Source organism: Papaver somniferum, chromosome 1, assembly GCF_003573695.1.
Source record: "Papaver somniferum cultivar HN1 chromosome 1, ASM357369v1, whole genome shotgun sequence".
Lineage (NCBI taxonomy): Eukaryota > Viridiplantae > Streptophyta > Magnoliopsida > Ranunculales > Papaveraceae > Papaver > Papaver somniferum.
In genome coordinates, this window is record NC_039358.1 from 19,130,504 (window position 1) to 19,147,618 (window position 17,115).

Consider the following 17,115-nt stretch of genomic DNA (forward strand, 5'->3'; position numbering starts at 1 on the left):
TTGATTTAAATCAATATTGTCTCATCGATTTAAACGAATGTTACCCGGAAGAAAATGATGATGGTGATAGTAAAGAAGAAGAAGAAGAAGAAGAGGAGGAGGAGGAGGATGAGGATGAGGAGGAGATACACTGTGCCATTAACACCATTGCAGAACCAGAACCATCATCATTTTCTTCCGGATAACATTCGAAAAGCTATGGAATCTGTGGAAAAGATTTCCAAGTAAACATGTCAGATCCAAAACTTCAATCAGGCCATTTTGATATTTGTTTAGGTTGCACGATAGCAATAAGGAAAACACCAAATTGGTTCGCACTAAAGAAGAGCCTTTGCCAAGGAGGAAAATACAGAAAAGGAACATCTGTACAGGAAAAGGAAAAGGAGGAACGCGTTAACATTTCGCCAACCAGTTTTTTACCTTCTGCACTCCCAATTGTTCTTAGTCCATTGAAGTCCAGAGATTATATTCATGGTGATTCATTCTTTAACAAAAACTTCTAGTACTCCATTGAAGTCTAGAGATTGTATTCATGATGATTCATTCTTTAACAAAAACTCATTTCAATAAAAACACTTCCTGCACAACTTTTTGTCGTTCAAGGAATACAAAAGATTATAGAAATGATTCATTATATAAGCAACACAAGAGATTATAAAAATGATTCATTTTCCATTGCACACGTAATTAGACCCAAGTACAAACTTATGCAATGATCAATTTAAGACTAAACTGAAACAACAAGAATCTACTCGCATTACTGTCTCGAACTCTTCCATTTCGGGCCCTATTGCTCCACATAATGCAGTAGTTGTAGACTAATCTCTGATGCATATGCTATTGTCTCTCCATGTAACATTTCATCTCAGAGTTGCTGATAGACGTCAAAGATTTGCCATTCAACACCATTAGTAAACCTGGAAACTCATTCGGGTCCGTACTCACCAATATTGTCTTAGCTAAAATGGAACAATCTAACATGAAATTCTCATTCCGGACTTTCTTCAAACAACTTGTGGGCGTAAAATTCTCATTCGAGTTACAGATTCAACAACAACCCATTCTTAACCTCTTCAAATAAAACTCAAAAGAACCTTTTAATTCTCTCTACATAATCACCAAATCGATGGCAGCAAATCATGTTTTCTGGTTTGAATCTCTAATGGAATCACCACCAACTCGCACCCCAAATCTTCCATCACTTGTCGTTTTAAAACTGTCCAAACCCTAATCACGACGTACTGATTTCTTCTAATCCGATTTGCTCATTAACGAAAAGCAACAACGAATTTTAAAAAATTTCGGTGTCAATGCCAGCAAGGCCATCAGTTTTTTAATTGGTTTTTTCTAAAATACACAAAACCGTAAAATTTTGTTTTTATAAAGGTTAAAACCGTAAAAGTGAAATCTATTACCTTCAGGAACAGAGGGAGTAAAAAAATAAAAATAAAAAAGACCCGAAACTTCACCTTGTCTTATACCCCAAATGATTCTGTCCACGTTCATACCTTGTTTTAAGTTTGAGCATTATTCCTAGCTAGTTGTTGAAACTGAGTTTAAGAATACACCCAAACAACAAATAACAGGTTTCGTCCATTAATCTTAAGATATCCAGTGAATGTGATTTGATCAGAACCATTCCTCAACGGCAACCAGCACCAGCAGTGCATTTATTATAGTTAGTTGTCTTGTCTCCTTCCTAAAGAAAAAAGAAAGAAAGAAAAGTGAGCATGTGTAAGGTTTTATGGGCGAGCATACCTCCACGTAGCAGTATTATATGTAAATCGCCTCTAAGGTGAGACCTATGTTTCTGGAATTCGTTTCTGAGATTGAGCAGCAGATTCAATTATCAGGTAGCTTTTCTCACTCATTTCATCTCTTCATATGTTTTAGGTAAATCTGTGAATTTTATTTCACATTTTCATTTTTACCAAATTTTGTAGTGAAAGGGTTAATGTACCTATGCAATTTTACAGTCAGAATCTGTTAGATGTGCAACAATTTTTTATTCCTTCTGCATCAAGGATTCTTGGTTATTGTTAATGGATTTTATTTTGTGTGACTTGAGGTACAAACTTGACTACACTACATTCTCTAACCAATTACCAACTAAGAATGTTGATTGATTAATAAAATGCTCACATTTTGATGTCAGATTCTTTTTAAGGAAAAGTTTTTAAAAAAATGTAGCTGATTTCTGTTAAGTTCAAGTGATTGCTCTTCTAGTGGAAAAATCATAATTTGATTCCGGATGAGACTGCTACTTTAGGATGAGATTTATATCTAGCGTTGTTCAGATGTTTATCTGATGTAAACAACACTGGACTAGACTTTGCGGTTCAGGGGAAAAAAAATAATCCTTGATATGAAGTGTTTCGGCTAACTATGATGGGCGTAGCTTTTGTGTATTTGTTTACTATTTTTATTTCTTCTCTGTCACATGTTCATGTGGTAACCTCTCTAATCAGAAATTTTCGTGCAGTGCTCTTAATCCCCACAGTCATGGTTTTAGTCCTGCGTACCCTCTTCATGGCCACTACACGCACAACTTTCCTGGTTAAGAGTTTGAACTCAAGCACATACTCGATCTACATCAACAACAGAAGCAGAGCTTCTTTCTTCTGTAGTAGCAGCACTAGTTGTGATTCTGGGATTTCCATGGTTCAGGGAGCTTCCAGAGGAATTGGACTCGAATTTGTGTGTTATATCTTTACCTTCATATAGGATCAAAGAATAATTTTGGCTTAACATAAGAATCTAAAATTCTTACTAAAGGATTCTGTTATCCGCAGCACTTTTTGGTTTTCTTACTCTGAACATTTTGTCGCTGATGATTATAATGGTATTCGAATGTTCGAATTACTATCTTGAACCTTGAACAAGGCACTTTCTGTGGGTCTTTGTGGCAGCTAATTAATGGGGTACAAAGTTTTGTATCTTAAACAGCATGATCATGGCCAGCTTCTTTTTTCTTAGTTAATTTGCCAATTGAAAACTAAATAGTGTTTCAAGTAACTCCATGTCTTCTTAGTTAGTTTTATTTTGCCTGAAAAACTAAACAAGTAAAGCTGACATACACATACACTCCTTGTGCAGACTAGTATTTTCAAATTGTATATGTTCTTTAGAAATTTCATTACTCTACGTATACACCTAAGATAATGACCTATTAGTATGGTTTTCGGTTTTGGTTAATTTACGGACCACATGCTTGAATATAACTTGTCATATCGTTCTTAACAGGTTAGGCAACTACTGGAGAAACAAGAGAAAGGACATGTAGTTGCAACTTGTCGGAATCCTAATGGGGCCACAAGCCTTCTGAAATTGAAAAACAAGTTCCCAGAGCGCCTAAACGTACTACAGTTGGATGTTACAGATGAGAGCACCATCGAGGTAACTTCGCTTTTGACTCAAAACATATTGTGTTGTCACTGTTAAATAAAAATGTGGGGGGTGGTGTAATGGGGTAGGCAGATTTTGATAAAATTAGGTCAGATTTTCCACCTCGTTGATGTTATATGCTGTTAGAAGACATACAGGATGTGGGACGTTAGTTTGTGCATATCCAATGCCCAACGAAAACTTATGGAGCATGCCCCTTGATATGTATCCTACTGTAAGAAACTGAACCCCAGTTCTAGGTTCGAGCCAGTTTACCTTGAATCATGTTTCATTCATAGTTATAAGGATGGCTTAAGGAACACACTTAATTCCACTGGCGTGGTATGGGGTTCTTAAGAGATAATATGTTATCAATGAATGGCAGAGAAAGACATTGGAAAGTATACTGTCCGCTGAAAGTTTGAAGGTGCAAATAATAGCCTGCAAGGGCAAGCAATTCCAAAGACAAAATAGATGGAAAATGTGTTAGTTGTTTGTTATTGCATGTTAATATTAGGGATGCTACTATTTTTATTTGCTTCTGGAATGTAGGCTAAAGTTTGGAAACATTAACTACATTTTTATACCCAGCAGTTTCTGAGTTTTAAAAGATTTTATGTCCCGTGCAGAATAAAGTGTAACTCTTTGATCATGTCTTAATAGTAATACATAAAGTAGGGTCCCAGTAAGAGGTGTGTAGTGAACCTTGTATCCCATTGTATACTCCCAATGTTCCAGATATGCACAAATGATTTACAACATGTTCGTCATGCCATAGCCACATAACAAATCACCTTTCTGGTAAACTGGGACGGACATTTGACTGTTTTTCCAAATGCTTAGATTTCTCTTAGTTACACTGCTTCAAGTTAGACATGATTGTTGCTTAAAACAAATTACTCCATCTTATTTATTGCACAACACCTGGCAGTACTTCATTCTGAGTAAAAACTGGCAAGTTTCTTTTACAAGCTGTGAGTTTAGTTGGGATGATTGGTGTTGTGAGTAGTTCATGTGTTGGCTGTTTGTTTCTTGTACTCAGCTTTTCTGGTGTTACTTTAGCACCCTTTTTTTAACGGATCTAATTTTGCATGTTCAAGCAAAAGGTTCAAACTACCAACCAAGTGTATCTTATATGTAAATTCTGCTTTGGTATGTCTTTAATATGCAGGCTTCAGCAAAATCTGTACAAGAAAGATACGGTTCATTAAACCTCCTCATAAATACGACTGGTGTTCTTTCTGTCCCCAATGTATTGCAACCAGGTTTGACTGTATCTAATTAAAAATGAATGGGTTTTCTCATCTCTAAAGAATAAGCTGACTTATCTCTGTATCTTCAGTGCAGAAACAACGTTGAGCAAAGTAGAGAAGGCATCTTTATTACTAGCCTACGAGGTCAATGCAGTAGGCCCCATCTTAGTGATTAAGGTGTTCATTCTCATACTGATAGTTCTTCTTTCTTATCTTTTGTTACTGCATAGTTGTCCATACCATTCTAGAACTACCAAAAGTCACTCCAAATCGGTTTTGTTATTAGTAACACCATTCCTTATTCAGGGACACTCTCAACAGTTCAAGTTTGTAAATATAAATTTTTCATTTTCGTAGTTTGCTAGTGAAGTCAGAAATTTTTCTCCCAAAGAGTGTTGCCTTTCAGAAAATAATTTCTGCATAATAAAATTTGTCGTTGATTCATTGTAAATGTTAACTGTTCCCTGTAATCCAGAAGTGATCCTTTTCAGCTCTTATTTTAAATGATCAAGTTGGTAGATGAAGCTAAACTATTGATAGTTTGAGTTTGCAGCATATGTGGCCCCTTTTAAAGAAGGGAGGGGGATCTGGGACTGAACGGGATGTTGCCGTTGTGGCAAGCTTAAGTGCTAGAGTGGGTTCTATAGGTGACAACCGCTTAGGAGGATGGCATTCATACCGAGCTTCGAAGACTGCACTTAATCAGTGTAGGTTTCTCTACCTTTAAATCTCTCAGATTCATTAAACCATGTCCATTTGCTTTTTAGTTACTTATTTCTGATTTGCATTAGGGCCATATTACAAGGTGGCATATATGGGCCAGCTTATGCACACCCCCGTTCAGCAACTCTAGGGAGTTAGCACAGTTTATTGAGACTCTTACATTACCTAACTTTATATTTCCCTTTTCCAATAGCTCGAAAATAAACACCTTGTTTTAGGTGGTCTAGGGAGTAACTCTACTCTCCAGAAGACCAGACACCTTGTTTGAGAAAATGGCAGACATTGAACCGTTTAGAAGGAAATGAGCGGAGTATAACATTCAATTATTCATGAGTGGCTCAAAATGTGCCTTCCTTTTCAAATTATGGTATATTTGTAGTAAATTTACCAATACAGCACAAGTAAAGAATCATTGAAAAGTTTTAAGATGTTACTGGTATTGTAAAGATACTAAACATAGTGGTGGTAGTGATGTGTACGGTAACAAATCATGTCCAGCGGTGAGGTTGTGGTCCTAGAAATTTTACTGCTGCTCCTTCCTATGGATGAGATCTCCCATTTCAAACCTGTTGGCTACCACCAGCACGACAGTGTACTTTATGTATTCACTTGAACTGTCTTTTACCATTATCTTTTGTTTATGTTATAACAATTAATTGCTGCAACCAGTGACGAAGACTGTATCTGTGGAATTTGGGCGCAAGAAAGATCCAATAGCTTGCATCTTGTTGCATCCTGGCACAGTGGATACAGATCTGTCGAAGCCGTTTCAGAGAAATGTGGCCGAAAACAAGTTGTTCACCAAGGAGTTCTCTGTTCAGAAGCTCTTAGGCATCATCAATAGCGTGAAACGCTCTGACAATGGTAAATTCTTTGCTTGGGATGGTCAGGAAATTCCTTGGTAATTCAACATTATTATTTTTTTCATTAGATTTGAATTATTTGTATTACTACTGTTGCGTAGTATAACAAGCATCACATTTGATGCCCAACCAGTCTAACCTTCAATAAGCTGTTGTTTTCTTATATGGCTGTGTAATATGGATCCTGAGCTCCTAGGTGAAATTGTAACTTCTTTAATGTTGTTACCTGTGAATGACTGATTGTGACTGCTGGATCATATATACATTGTGTGGCACCAACCATAAGTTCTCCTTGTTCTTTTTGTTATGCTGATTGCTGACCACATTAAAGTTGCAATTCTCAGCTGGATTCAAGAATAAACCCTAAACACCAGAAAGGAAGAAAATAGCCATTCTTCAACGGGCACAATTCTCCAAATTTATAGTGAATAAAATTTGGTAATGCTCACTGCCTCACCATATTTCACAGTAGCTCAACTACTTTTTACCTCATGTTTGAATGCTTTCTGTTTTTTTACTTCTCAACGACTTTCATTAAAGACTAAATATGCAATGGCATTAAATGGTTCACTTGTCTCTTACTAGTTACTACTACTGCTTCTAGTATAAATCTGATACCCAACTTCTGTTTTGACAATACAACTTAGCTAGAAGAAACCCACTTTACTGAACAAAGTTCAAAAGCAATCCCCATCATGAAGGTGTTAATTTTATCATCTATTGGCCTATAATGTGGGTTTTGAGGCATGGCTTTAATGTTCAACTGTGATTTCATAACATTTTGAGATCACCTCTTCAAAGACATGCCCAATACCCACATTTTAAGCCTTTAGCTAATAAATATTGTTGATTCTAGTCTTCAGTTGTGATCTTCATCTAGGAGGAGGAGGAGAATAGTACTCAGATGATTTAATCATGTTGTACTTGTAGTAGTAGCAACATCAGTCAGCAGAGACTTGATATTTCTTTACTCATCATCAGTAATATCCTGATCACTTTCCATTAATTAGTCAGCTGTTTCAGTTTGCTTTAATTTTCCTTCAATGGTCTCTATTTTACAGCTAATCAAGCTCTCTCTATTGGTTCCTATATATCATGTGAAAGTTTGGTTTTTTAAAATTCGGGACTTGGGAGTATTTTCTATTGATTAAGTCTGTTGTTTGGATTTGAACTACAAAACTCATCTCAACTTTGATTGTAATGGCACAATGGGGTTGGACAAATTAAGCTCAATTTTTGTTTCATAGGTTATTCATGTCTTATACTTTTGAAATGGGTGAGTTTGTTGTTAAAAGAGTCGGAAACCATGGCGACTTCATCCGAAGAATAGTGAGTTACTGATAAACACCACCACCATTAATGATAGTTGGGTAGGTGGTTGAAGAAAGAAGACCCTTTAACATGTAACCATTTTAGGGATGTTGCAGGTAAGCTTTACTTAAACCTGTTCTGTCAATTTTTTTTGTCAGTATGTATTCACGAGCACCAAGGTAAGTTTCAGTTTTACCTTCTCATTTTTACTTTACCACATATAAAAGGTGTTTCTTAGCGTAACTTTTGTGAACTCTTTTATACTACTCCCTCCGTTCTTTTTTAATATGCCAGTTTCTATAAATAAAAGTTTCAAAAAAATAGGCCAGTTTCCTAATTGGGAAAGTCAAATGTTATTTTAATTTTTTGGGACCACTTTTCTCTTAACTTCTTTTGATGACAAGTGTCATGTGGACCACTTCACTTTACTTCTTTTGCTAACAAGTGTCATGGGGACCATTTCACTTCACTTCTTTTATTGACAAGTGTCATGAGGACCACTTTCAATGATTAGTTCTCTTAATTTCCTTAAATTTCGCTAAAAACAAAACTGGCCTATTAAAAAAGAACGGAGGGAGTGCATGTTAAATTGTTTTCATAGAAATGTCATCCCAAAAGTGTAAAGATGGGAGCAGAATAGCCCAAATTCATTACCAAACTAAGTATACATACAGCCAATTCAGAGGTTCACCTCTGTCTATTTATTAAAGCATCTTACTCTGTCTGACTCTGCTCTCATCATCCTTCTTCTTCCTTCTCTGTTCTCTCCCACCTCTGAAAAACCCACAAGTGCAAAAACAAAAATGAACCCTCCTCGCAGAAACCCCAAAAGGAAGAGTGCTAAATCTCCATCAACACCTTCATCAACTCCTGATCATGATCAACAGAAACAAACCCCATCACCTTCTATGAGAGTGACAATCTCATCACCAACAACACTTGCTGATGGCTCACATTCCTTTGAACCTTCTCCTCAGTTCAAGATCGCAAGAGAGGAGCTCTTCCAGCTCATGCCACAGCAACCCCATTTCAAACCCTTGGAAAAATTTCCCACTAGTCTTAAAGGTTTCAGGGTAGTCTTGGACTTGGACTTTGTCAATCTAGCTCAGAAGCTTTCTGATGAAATGGTGAGTCCTGTTGAGTTCTATGATCATGTAGAGGAATACTCTTCTCAACTCACTTTTCTTCAAGAGAATGGGTATGATGTGGGTAAGCTTAGGGAGAGGTTTTGTAAGTTGAAGGAGATGTCTGTGGATGTGAAGAAGCGTATAGAGAGTGCAAATGAGTATGAAGTGCAGAAGAAGGACAAACAAGCTAAAGCTTCTTTTACTTTGAAGAAGATTGATGAGTTGAACAATGAGTTGAAGGCGTTGGAAGATACTGCAGATGCTGAGAAGAAAGAGATTGAGGAGTTGGAGTTCAAGGAGATGAGTTCTATTGAAGTAACACATATGATCCAGAAGGATTTCTCAGCAGCTTTATCAGCACCTTGGTTGAAGGAGGAGGAGGAGATTCAGGAGAACTAAGAGATTATATATAATTTGATGATTTAGCAGTAGTCAGTGTTGTTTGGGCTTTTTGTTTCATTGATCTCTAAGCATATATAAATCTACTTGAATGAAATTTGGTTGTTGTTTTCTTTGTTATCCGTATTTTGAAGGCCCTGATCACAGTGTTGAATCAATTTCTAGTGACTTGGGATTTAGATACAATATGAAATTTGTGTTGGTAAAGAAAAGTGGTTCCAATTGATTACTATCCTTGCAAAGGCATGTCACGAACAGAACCAATAAATTGGCCTTACTGGTTAAGCGAACCCTGATTGTGTTTGGATTGAAGAAGCATATCAAGCTTAACTTCAGTGATGAATTTTAAAAAAAGAACCACTGTAGTGCTCCAGACGGAAACTACAAGGTGCATTTGGGGGTGTGACACTAGCCAAAAATACTATGATTATTGAAACTTTGTCGTGAGTAACACCCGGGAAAGACCCAAGGTCACATTTGCTTTCAATTGTTAACACAGTAATGGATAACATCTGAAAAGCTCGTTGTTGCCACAAGGAAAATTTGGAGGATTTTCCAATATTCCAAATAGGAGCGCGTGATACATTTCTCCGGTTAGGTGGTGGTGTTTCCAGTTTCCACTGTACTAAGACAAGAGATGTTAGAACAGGACAGACCGTAGACAGCTACACTCAGCCAATAAGAGGCATTTCTCACACTCATACACACGTGAGAACTCTCAGTACTATTATGTACTACATATTTGAATTGGCCGTGATAAAAAATCATACTGTATCATTTACCATCGAAGGGATTTGTTATCAACTGTGATTCATGGTCTCAAAGGTGAGACCCGTGTTTCTGAAATTCGTGTCCGAGTGAGCAACAAATTCATCCAATTTCGAGGTAGTTTTTCATTATCTATTCATGTATTTTTGGTAGATCTATGAGTTATGAACTCAATAACGTTGAATTATTGTACTCGAATGTTTAATTTACCTTTACAAATTTCATACTTGTAGCTGTTTTTGATTCCTCCTCATTCTTGATTATGGATCCCCGTAGGGTGTTGAAACCAGCTGAGTTTGAGGTACAAACTTCTAACCTCTAAACAATTAGCATCTAATAAGAATGTAGACTGACTCACATTTTGGAGTCAGATTTGGAAATTTAAGACTAAAAAACTAACCTTATTGTGTGATATTGTTTCGTTCGTCTACGAAATCATAAGTTTTCGTGCAGGGCCTTCAATCCTAATCATTCCCGTAGTCATGGTTTTAGTCCTGCGTACTCTCTTTATGGCCACGACATGCAAGCCTTCCCAGGTTAAGAGTTTGAACTTCAATGCAAACTCAATCAACATCGGCAACAGAAGCAGAGCTTCTTTCTTATGCAGCAACCGTAGTAATGGTACTTCTGCTTCCGATTGTGCAACAAGTGGTGATTGTGGAATTTCCATGGTCCAGGGAGCTTCCAGAGGAATTGGACTTGAATTTGCGAGTCATATCTTTCCCTTTCCACCAGTCATTACTTGACTATATTATTATTATATAGGATCAAATGTTCTTTTTAGCCTAACACTAAGAATCTAGGTTTCTGTTAGCCTTTTTCGATCTTACGACTCTTAAGATATTGCCAATAGTGATTGTAGTGCTATTGCTAATTCGAATGTTCCAGCTACTACCTTGAGCCTTGAACGAGGCCCATTTTGTAAGTCTCTGTGGCAGCTAATGGATTGGGTGCAATATTTTATATCTTAAACAGCAGGATCAGGGCCAGCTTCTTTTTTCTAAGTTAGATTTCCATTTGAAAGCTAAATAGTTTTTAAAATAACTCCATGTCTTCTCAGTTAGTTTGATTTTTCCTGACAAACTATACAAGTAAAATTGTCATACATATACACTCCCTGTGCAGGCTATTATAGTATTTGCTCTTGAGAAATTTTCACAACTGCATGCTTCCTGCTGTTAACTATATATTTATGGACTTCATGCTTGAATATAACGTGGCCTTTCATTCTTAACAGGTTAGGCAACTATTGGAGAACCAAGATAAAGGACATGTAATTGCAACTTGTCGGAATCCTAATGGGGCCTTAAGCCTTCAGGAACTGAAAAACAAATTCCCAGAGCGGCTAAACATACTACAGTTGGATGTGACAGATGAGAGCACTATCGAGGTAACTTTTCTTTATTGTTGAAAAAAATTTGGTCAGATTTGTCCACTTCGTTGTTGCCATATCCTGTTAGGCTACATACACGAAACGGGACTTTTGATTTTGCATGTCCAGTTTGCAATCGAAAGGGGGTTATGCCACTTAATACTATTTACCTACTACAAGAAAATGAACCTCAGCTGTGAACTCGAGCCAGTTTATTTTGAATCATGTTTCATTCATAGTTATAAGGATTGTTATTATTGAGTCGGAACATACTCAAGTCCACTGGCATTAGAGGGTTTGTGGAATGGGGTTCTTAGAAGATGAATATGTTTAGAATGCTAGGCAGAGAAAGACATCCGGAAAGAATACAGTTCACTGAAAATTGGAAGGGAAAATTACAGATAAAATAAAGGGAAAAGGTGTTAGCTGTTTGTTATTTTATTTTGTAATGTAGGCTAAAGTTTGGAAACATTAACTGCATTTTTAGAATAAAATGTAAGTCTTCAGGTCTTAACATAAGGTACGCTCCCAATAAGAGTTGTGAACTTAACCTTGTATCCCAACCAATACCCCCAATGTTTTGGATATGCACGAATAATCTACCACCTATCCATCATACCTGAAGGGCCAAACCTCATTATGTATCACCTTTCTGGCAAGCTGGGAGAGACTAAAGAGTAATCTCTTAATTACATTGCTTCATGTTAGCCACGATCTTCACGCAATGCCTCTTTGCTTAAACTTGGAAGATTATCGCACAGCATCTGACAGTACTACTCTTCAATCATTTACCAGAACTATGCTACTACCAACTTCCTTTTACAAGTTTTGATTTATTGGGATGATTTGTGTAGGGAGTAGTTCATCCTCTGTTGGCTGTTTATTTCTTGTATTCCGCTCTTTTGGTGCTATTTTAACACACTTCTCTTAATGGATCTATGTTCGCTTGTTTAAACAAAAAGTACAAACTACCAAGTGTATGTATGTAAATTCTGCTTTGGAATATGTTTTATATGCAGGCGTCGGCAAAATCTGTACAAGAAAGATATTGTTCATTAAACCTCCTCATAAATGTGACTGGTGTTCTTTCACTCCCCGGTGTATTGCAACCAGGTTTGGCATAATCTAGTTAAAACGAATAGGGTCTTCTCATCTCTAAAGAACAAGCTGACTAATATCTGTATCTTCAGTGCAGAAACAACGTTGAGCCAAATAGAGAAGTCATCTTTACTACTAGCCTACGAGGTCAACGCAGTGGGCCCCATCTTAGTGATTAAGGTGTTCATTCTAATGTTAATGGTTCTTCTTTCTTATCTTTTTATCACTGCACTAGGTATCACCGGGGCCTTACGGCCCCGGCTCAACCTTTCATTACAGTCTTAAATGTACATGTACATTAAAATAGACTGCAACCGGACTGAGTATCCAAATACAGCTTAGTTAATATATTGAAACACAACCTAGTCAATTATATTCCATATTTATCCCTGATTAGTTTTAAAATCAATTGTTGTAACTCAAGATTAAAATAGGTAAATTAAAAGATCAGATGGCTCTGTGTTGGCAACTACAAATTAGTTTAGTTTAGTACGTAATAGTGATAACGATAAGAGGGCAATAAATGAGGTGACCTTTTGTCTATATAGCATATTTTAATATACTTAGAGAATGATACATAACAGAAGTGCTCAAATTGGGTTAGTTCTTTCAGGACTTAGTATATGGGAATCTCGTATGTGAATCATACAAAATAAACTTAAAAATTAGTAAAAATTTGAAGCAGGTACTTTTGATTTTGCATGTATCTATGTTTATCTTCTTGTACATATGACCTTCGCTAATATATTTCAACATGCTAAGCCATGATTGACCCTAATTTGTTCTACGAAAATATTTTAAAAATCTCATTAATATCCTTCTGTTAATATCCAGTTATCACCATTGATTGTTTCTTAATTTTTTTTTCCTGGGTGGTTTTTCTATTAATTGATTCCAAGATAATTGAAATGGCCATTGATTAAACTTGAGCACCATCCACCTAGTAGAAGTATCCACGCAACCTAGCAAAAGTGAATATTTTTTTCCTTGGCGAGATAGAAAAAATCTTTCTTGAGCCTAAATTTTGTCTATGCCGATTCTGTATATCCATTCTAGACGTAGTTTGAATTATCTTAGCATGTTCCTACATTGGTTTTCAGTTCTTTATATTTTCATGGAGTGATGTCATATACTTGTAAATTTTTGTCATACATACACGTGGGAAAAGAATGACCGTGCTCGTTGTTTACACACCGTTACAATGACTCGATCTCCTAAAAATGCAATCGCATCCTTGTCGATTTACTTGAGTTCTAAATCTTGGTTGTCATACTCATCTTTAATGAACACTTCATTCTTGAAATAAATCTCATGAAAGCATCTTACTCTCATATGATAATCAAATATCATTGTTGTAATTGTTGTTGTTTTGTTGCTTTAGATCCTGCAGGAAGTAATCCAATTCGTCTTCTTTATTCGGGTATCTGAGGCCGTCCAGATATTCGTCTCTGTTTGAATATGTTGGTTTTTTTTTCTCAGTATCCCGATACTGTTAGCCTTTCCAAGCAATGAATGTCTTTTCTTCTGTACCTAGGCATAATCAAGTTACACAACAAAGGAATATTTATCTTCGCACGACAATTATATTTTCCTAATTTTGGTTCCCTTTTGGATGAATTAGTCGTTGGCAAATTGTATCTTCTTATATATTTGTAAAGACGTTATAATAAAAGGATACTTTGACACTTTAGATTGATATATCTTAAAATCTCTTAAGTTCATGTCATTATTTTCTAATCATAAGAACATCGATGTGATTAAATATTTCATGCACTTCGAACTAAGAGAGCATAATTAGAACCATATACATATTAAAGAATAATTAGAACCATATACATATTAAAGAATAAATTGGATTATTTCACCTACACAGAGATTTTGTTCCTTCAACTACGTATACCATGTACTGTACATTTTGCTAGTCTTAGAAAGAGAGTTGGGTTGACTTTCTTTTTTTATCGCGAAACTTGGCACAAACAAATTCGTCAACTTGTTCCACCGTTCGTATTTTCTCACATCTACTCAAGTATTAAAAAAATACATATGAGGTAAAACCCGTTTTTGGAATTCAATCTTGCACATATATCCAATGACTTTGATAAATACATTTCATTCCTTGGTTTCTTTCATCAAACGATATCTTTTTAACTCGAATTCAAGATGATCAAAATCAAACTCTCAGCCAGAAGTCCATCTGTAATTTTCGGCCAATCCGGAATCGCAGTAGTTGTCATACTGATATTTAGGTGACAATTAAAACATGTCATGGTCATATAAATCTTGATTGATTTTAAACATGTCTGGGACTACTAATTAATGAGTAAAGTTTGAGAAATAAAGCGTTGACCCGCTCCATCGAGTTTCAAGCCAGCAAATATATTATACTAACATATATAATTATGTGTCATAATATTTTTGGAAAAAAAATTTCATTGCCAATTTAAAGCCATAATAGAATTATTATAATTATTGTTCATTAGAATATTCATTTAATCAATGATGAAGCCAAAAACTATAAATTAGTTTATGAGTTATTCTAGTAATGGTAAACAAACAATTCATTTGATTTTTTCATTTCAGGTTGCTAATCTAACTCAACAAAACATCATATAAGAGAAGGTGGGCAAGACAACACTCAGAAATCTAGGTGAACCTACATCCACCATTAAGTTGTAACGAAAAATATTAGTAGGAGCTTGAAATCGAGACAAGTATCCTCGTAGTATAAACATAACTTCATCAGTCTTTGGCAAATTGTAAAGATTTTCATTTGTAAAGACGTTGTATTATAGAGTGACTTTGAATTTCTCCCAGAAGGATTGATATGTCTTAAGAACATCGCTATCTAGTTGGATATATCAAGAACTCATACAAAAAAAAAGCATGATAAAGATCATCATATATAACTGAGAATAACTTGGACCATTTCATGCATCTAGTAATAACGCTTAGCTTCTGCTTCATTGAGATTCTCATCAGGCCACTTACCTTTCTATTTGATCAACAATTGCTGATATCTTCATCAAGGAGGTTGTGTTCTCTCTTAATTAGATTTGAATATATAAAGTTAAATGCCAATGCCTACATTACTTCATCTTAAGGGAAGCTGGTGATAGAAGAATTTTTTTTCCTTTGTTTTTCTTGTACTCCTTTATTACAGTTGTCAGCTTGTTACCCAACGTAATCTTGATTTAATGTTGATTTATATGTTTATATCTCGTATTCATTTCTTGTCCATCCGTTGATATAATTCTTCAGATTTATCTCGAATCACTAATTTTTAAATCTCAAATTATGGGTTCTCCAAAACTTATAAACCAAAAAATTTAACTCAGTAAAGTTACCATCTTGATGTGGAGGAGGCCAGACTCATAGCCATTGGCTCTGCTTATTTGACTAACATATGAACTGGAATTGTTAGGAATTTAGAAGTTCGGAGAATCTGATAGACTCGTGCTGCTCCATTAGCTTCATGGATCTCAATGCGAAGAGATAGGTCAAGCCTAACAAAAAAATTTGGTAAGGTAAACCATGCATGAAAACATTATATAAAGGGATGACGTATCAACCTCTGATCGAAAACCACAACGTGTCATGCTATGACACGGTTGATTGCATGAGAGCATGAATAAGGTCACACCTCTTAGTTGTTAGATTATCGATTCATAGAAATTGGTGTCCTTAACACGTACAGAGATTGGTGTTACTGTTTAGAGATTGTAATTTACGAAATATTGAGGTTTTCAAGCCGTCATCTGCTCTTTTAACCATTTTCCAGTACCAAAAAAAAATCCATAAATAGGTAAACCTTTATTTTGTTTTGAAATAATCGGAAAACAAACAAAATGAGATATTGATTATTAGTAATTTAACATTATAAAATCCATAATCAACGATTGAAAACCTGAATAATTGATTCAACTTTCCGAGATGAGTTTTTTTATATTATAAAGAGGTCGATTATTGATTTATTTTCCATACTGATTATTAGTAATTTAGTATCCAGCTTCAGGAAGTGAACCGATTTAATTATAGTAAGATGTTTATAAATTTCAATGATGCGAGGAGAAAACAAAACAATGAAATTTGTTTAAATCGAGAAAGAAGGACCGCATCAGATCTATTTTTAGTGAAAAGAGTGAAGAAATCATGAAGAATTTCCGTGCAGGTTTGATTATTCTAGTCTCAAACAAAATTGCCTCCCTTTTTCTTTTCTTTTTTTGCATGTTAGTTGTTTTTTAGGCTCTTAAAATCCAGAACCTACCAATATTATCAATGACGGACATGCTTTAGTATTTACTAAAGAAAAAAAAATGTTGGACAAAGTGAAATTAGTATGATATCCCAACTCTTGCAAGCATTAGGGAGAATATCTTCTAAGCTTCTTGATGATTTTACCCAAAATAAAGGATGAAAATTAACATAAGATTAGAAGGTTTAAATCATATTTCAAATTTTATGCAGTGTGTCCTCATATAATAGCAATAAGCGATGTTCAGTATAGCGACGTTTAGTATAGTCAGGAGCCAAAATCTCCTATTTCATTCCACTGTCAAAAATTGTTGGCTCAAGTGTAGGCCAAATGAAGATCGTTGGTTTGCATATCCTCTAGTTATAGCTGATAGTTAGTAGTGTATTTAGTTAAATTGCACCATAGATTCTTAGCTCCTCCCCAGCTATTTTAGTTTTGTGCCTTTGTTCTAGACGTTTTCTAATAATGACAGTAAGTATTACCTCGATGAATATGTCTGAGAAAAATCTTCTCCTGAGAATCCAAGCCACATTTAAAGCCACCACGAAAATAACTAATACCTATA

The 17,115-nt window shown here is 35.6% G+C and overlaps 2 protein-coding genes across 2 annotated transcripts in view; both read left to right on the forward strand.

Annotated features, from left to right (window-relative positions):
* Positions 1-1,525: 1,525 nt before the first annotated feature.
* LOC113280611 (uncharacterized oxidoreductase C663.09c-like) lies at positions 1,526-6,517 on the forward strand. Its single transcript, XM_026529219.1, has 7 exons — positions 1,526-1,853; positions 2,483-2,697; positions 3,244-3,396; positions 4,556-4,649; positions 4,732-4,814; positions 5,191-5,344; positions 6,030-6,517. Exons 1-7 carry the CDS (start codon positions 1,805-1,807, stop codon positions 6,263-6,265), a joined length of 984 nt encoding a protein of 327 aa, XP_026385004.1. The 5' UTR covers positions 1,526-1,804; the 3' UTR covers positions 6,266-6,517.
* A 3,264-nt stretch (positions 6,518-9,781) lies between these two features.
* LOC113280618 (uncharacterized oxidoreductase C663.09c-like) overlaps positions 9,782-17,115 on the forward strand; it is a 100,212-nt gene continuing 92,878 nt past the window's right edge. Inside the window, 6 exon segments of the mRNA XM_026529224.1 lie at positions 9,782-9,945; positions 10,062-10,129; positions 10,271-10,535; positions 11,066-11,218; positions 12,220-12,313; positions 12,396-12,478. Of these exon segments, the coding sequence (XP_026385009.1) occupies positions 10,311-10,535; positions 11,066-11,218; positions 12,220-12,313; positions 12,396-12,478 (555 nt within the window). The 5' untranslated portion in view covers positions 9,782-9,945; positions 10,062-10,129; positions 10,271-10,310.

Coding starts and splice junctions, on each gene's coding strand:
- LOC113280611 (XM_026529219.1), top strand. CDS start 1,805: ATGTTTCTGGAATTCGTTTCTGAGATTGAGCAGCAGATTCAATTATCA. Junction 1,854..2,482: donor GCAGCAGATTCAATTATCAG/GTAGCTTTTCTC, acceptor ATTTTCGTGCAG/TGCTCTTAATCCCCACAGTC. Junction 5,345..6,029: donor GAAGACTGCACTTAATCAGT/GTAGGTTTCTCT, acceptor TGCTGCAACCAG/TGACGAAGACTGTATCTGTG.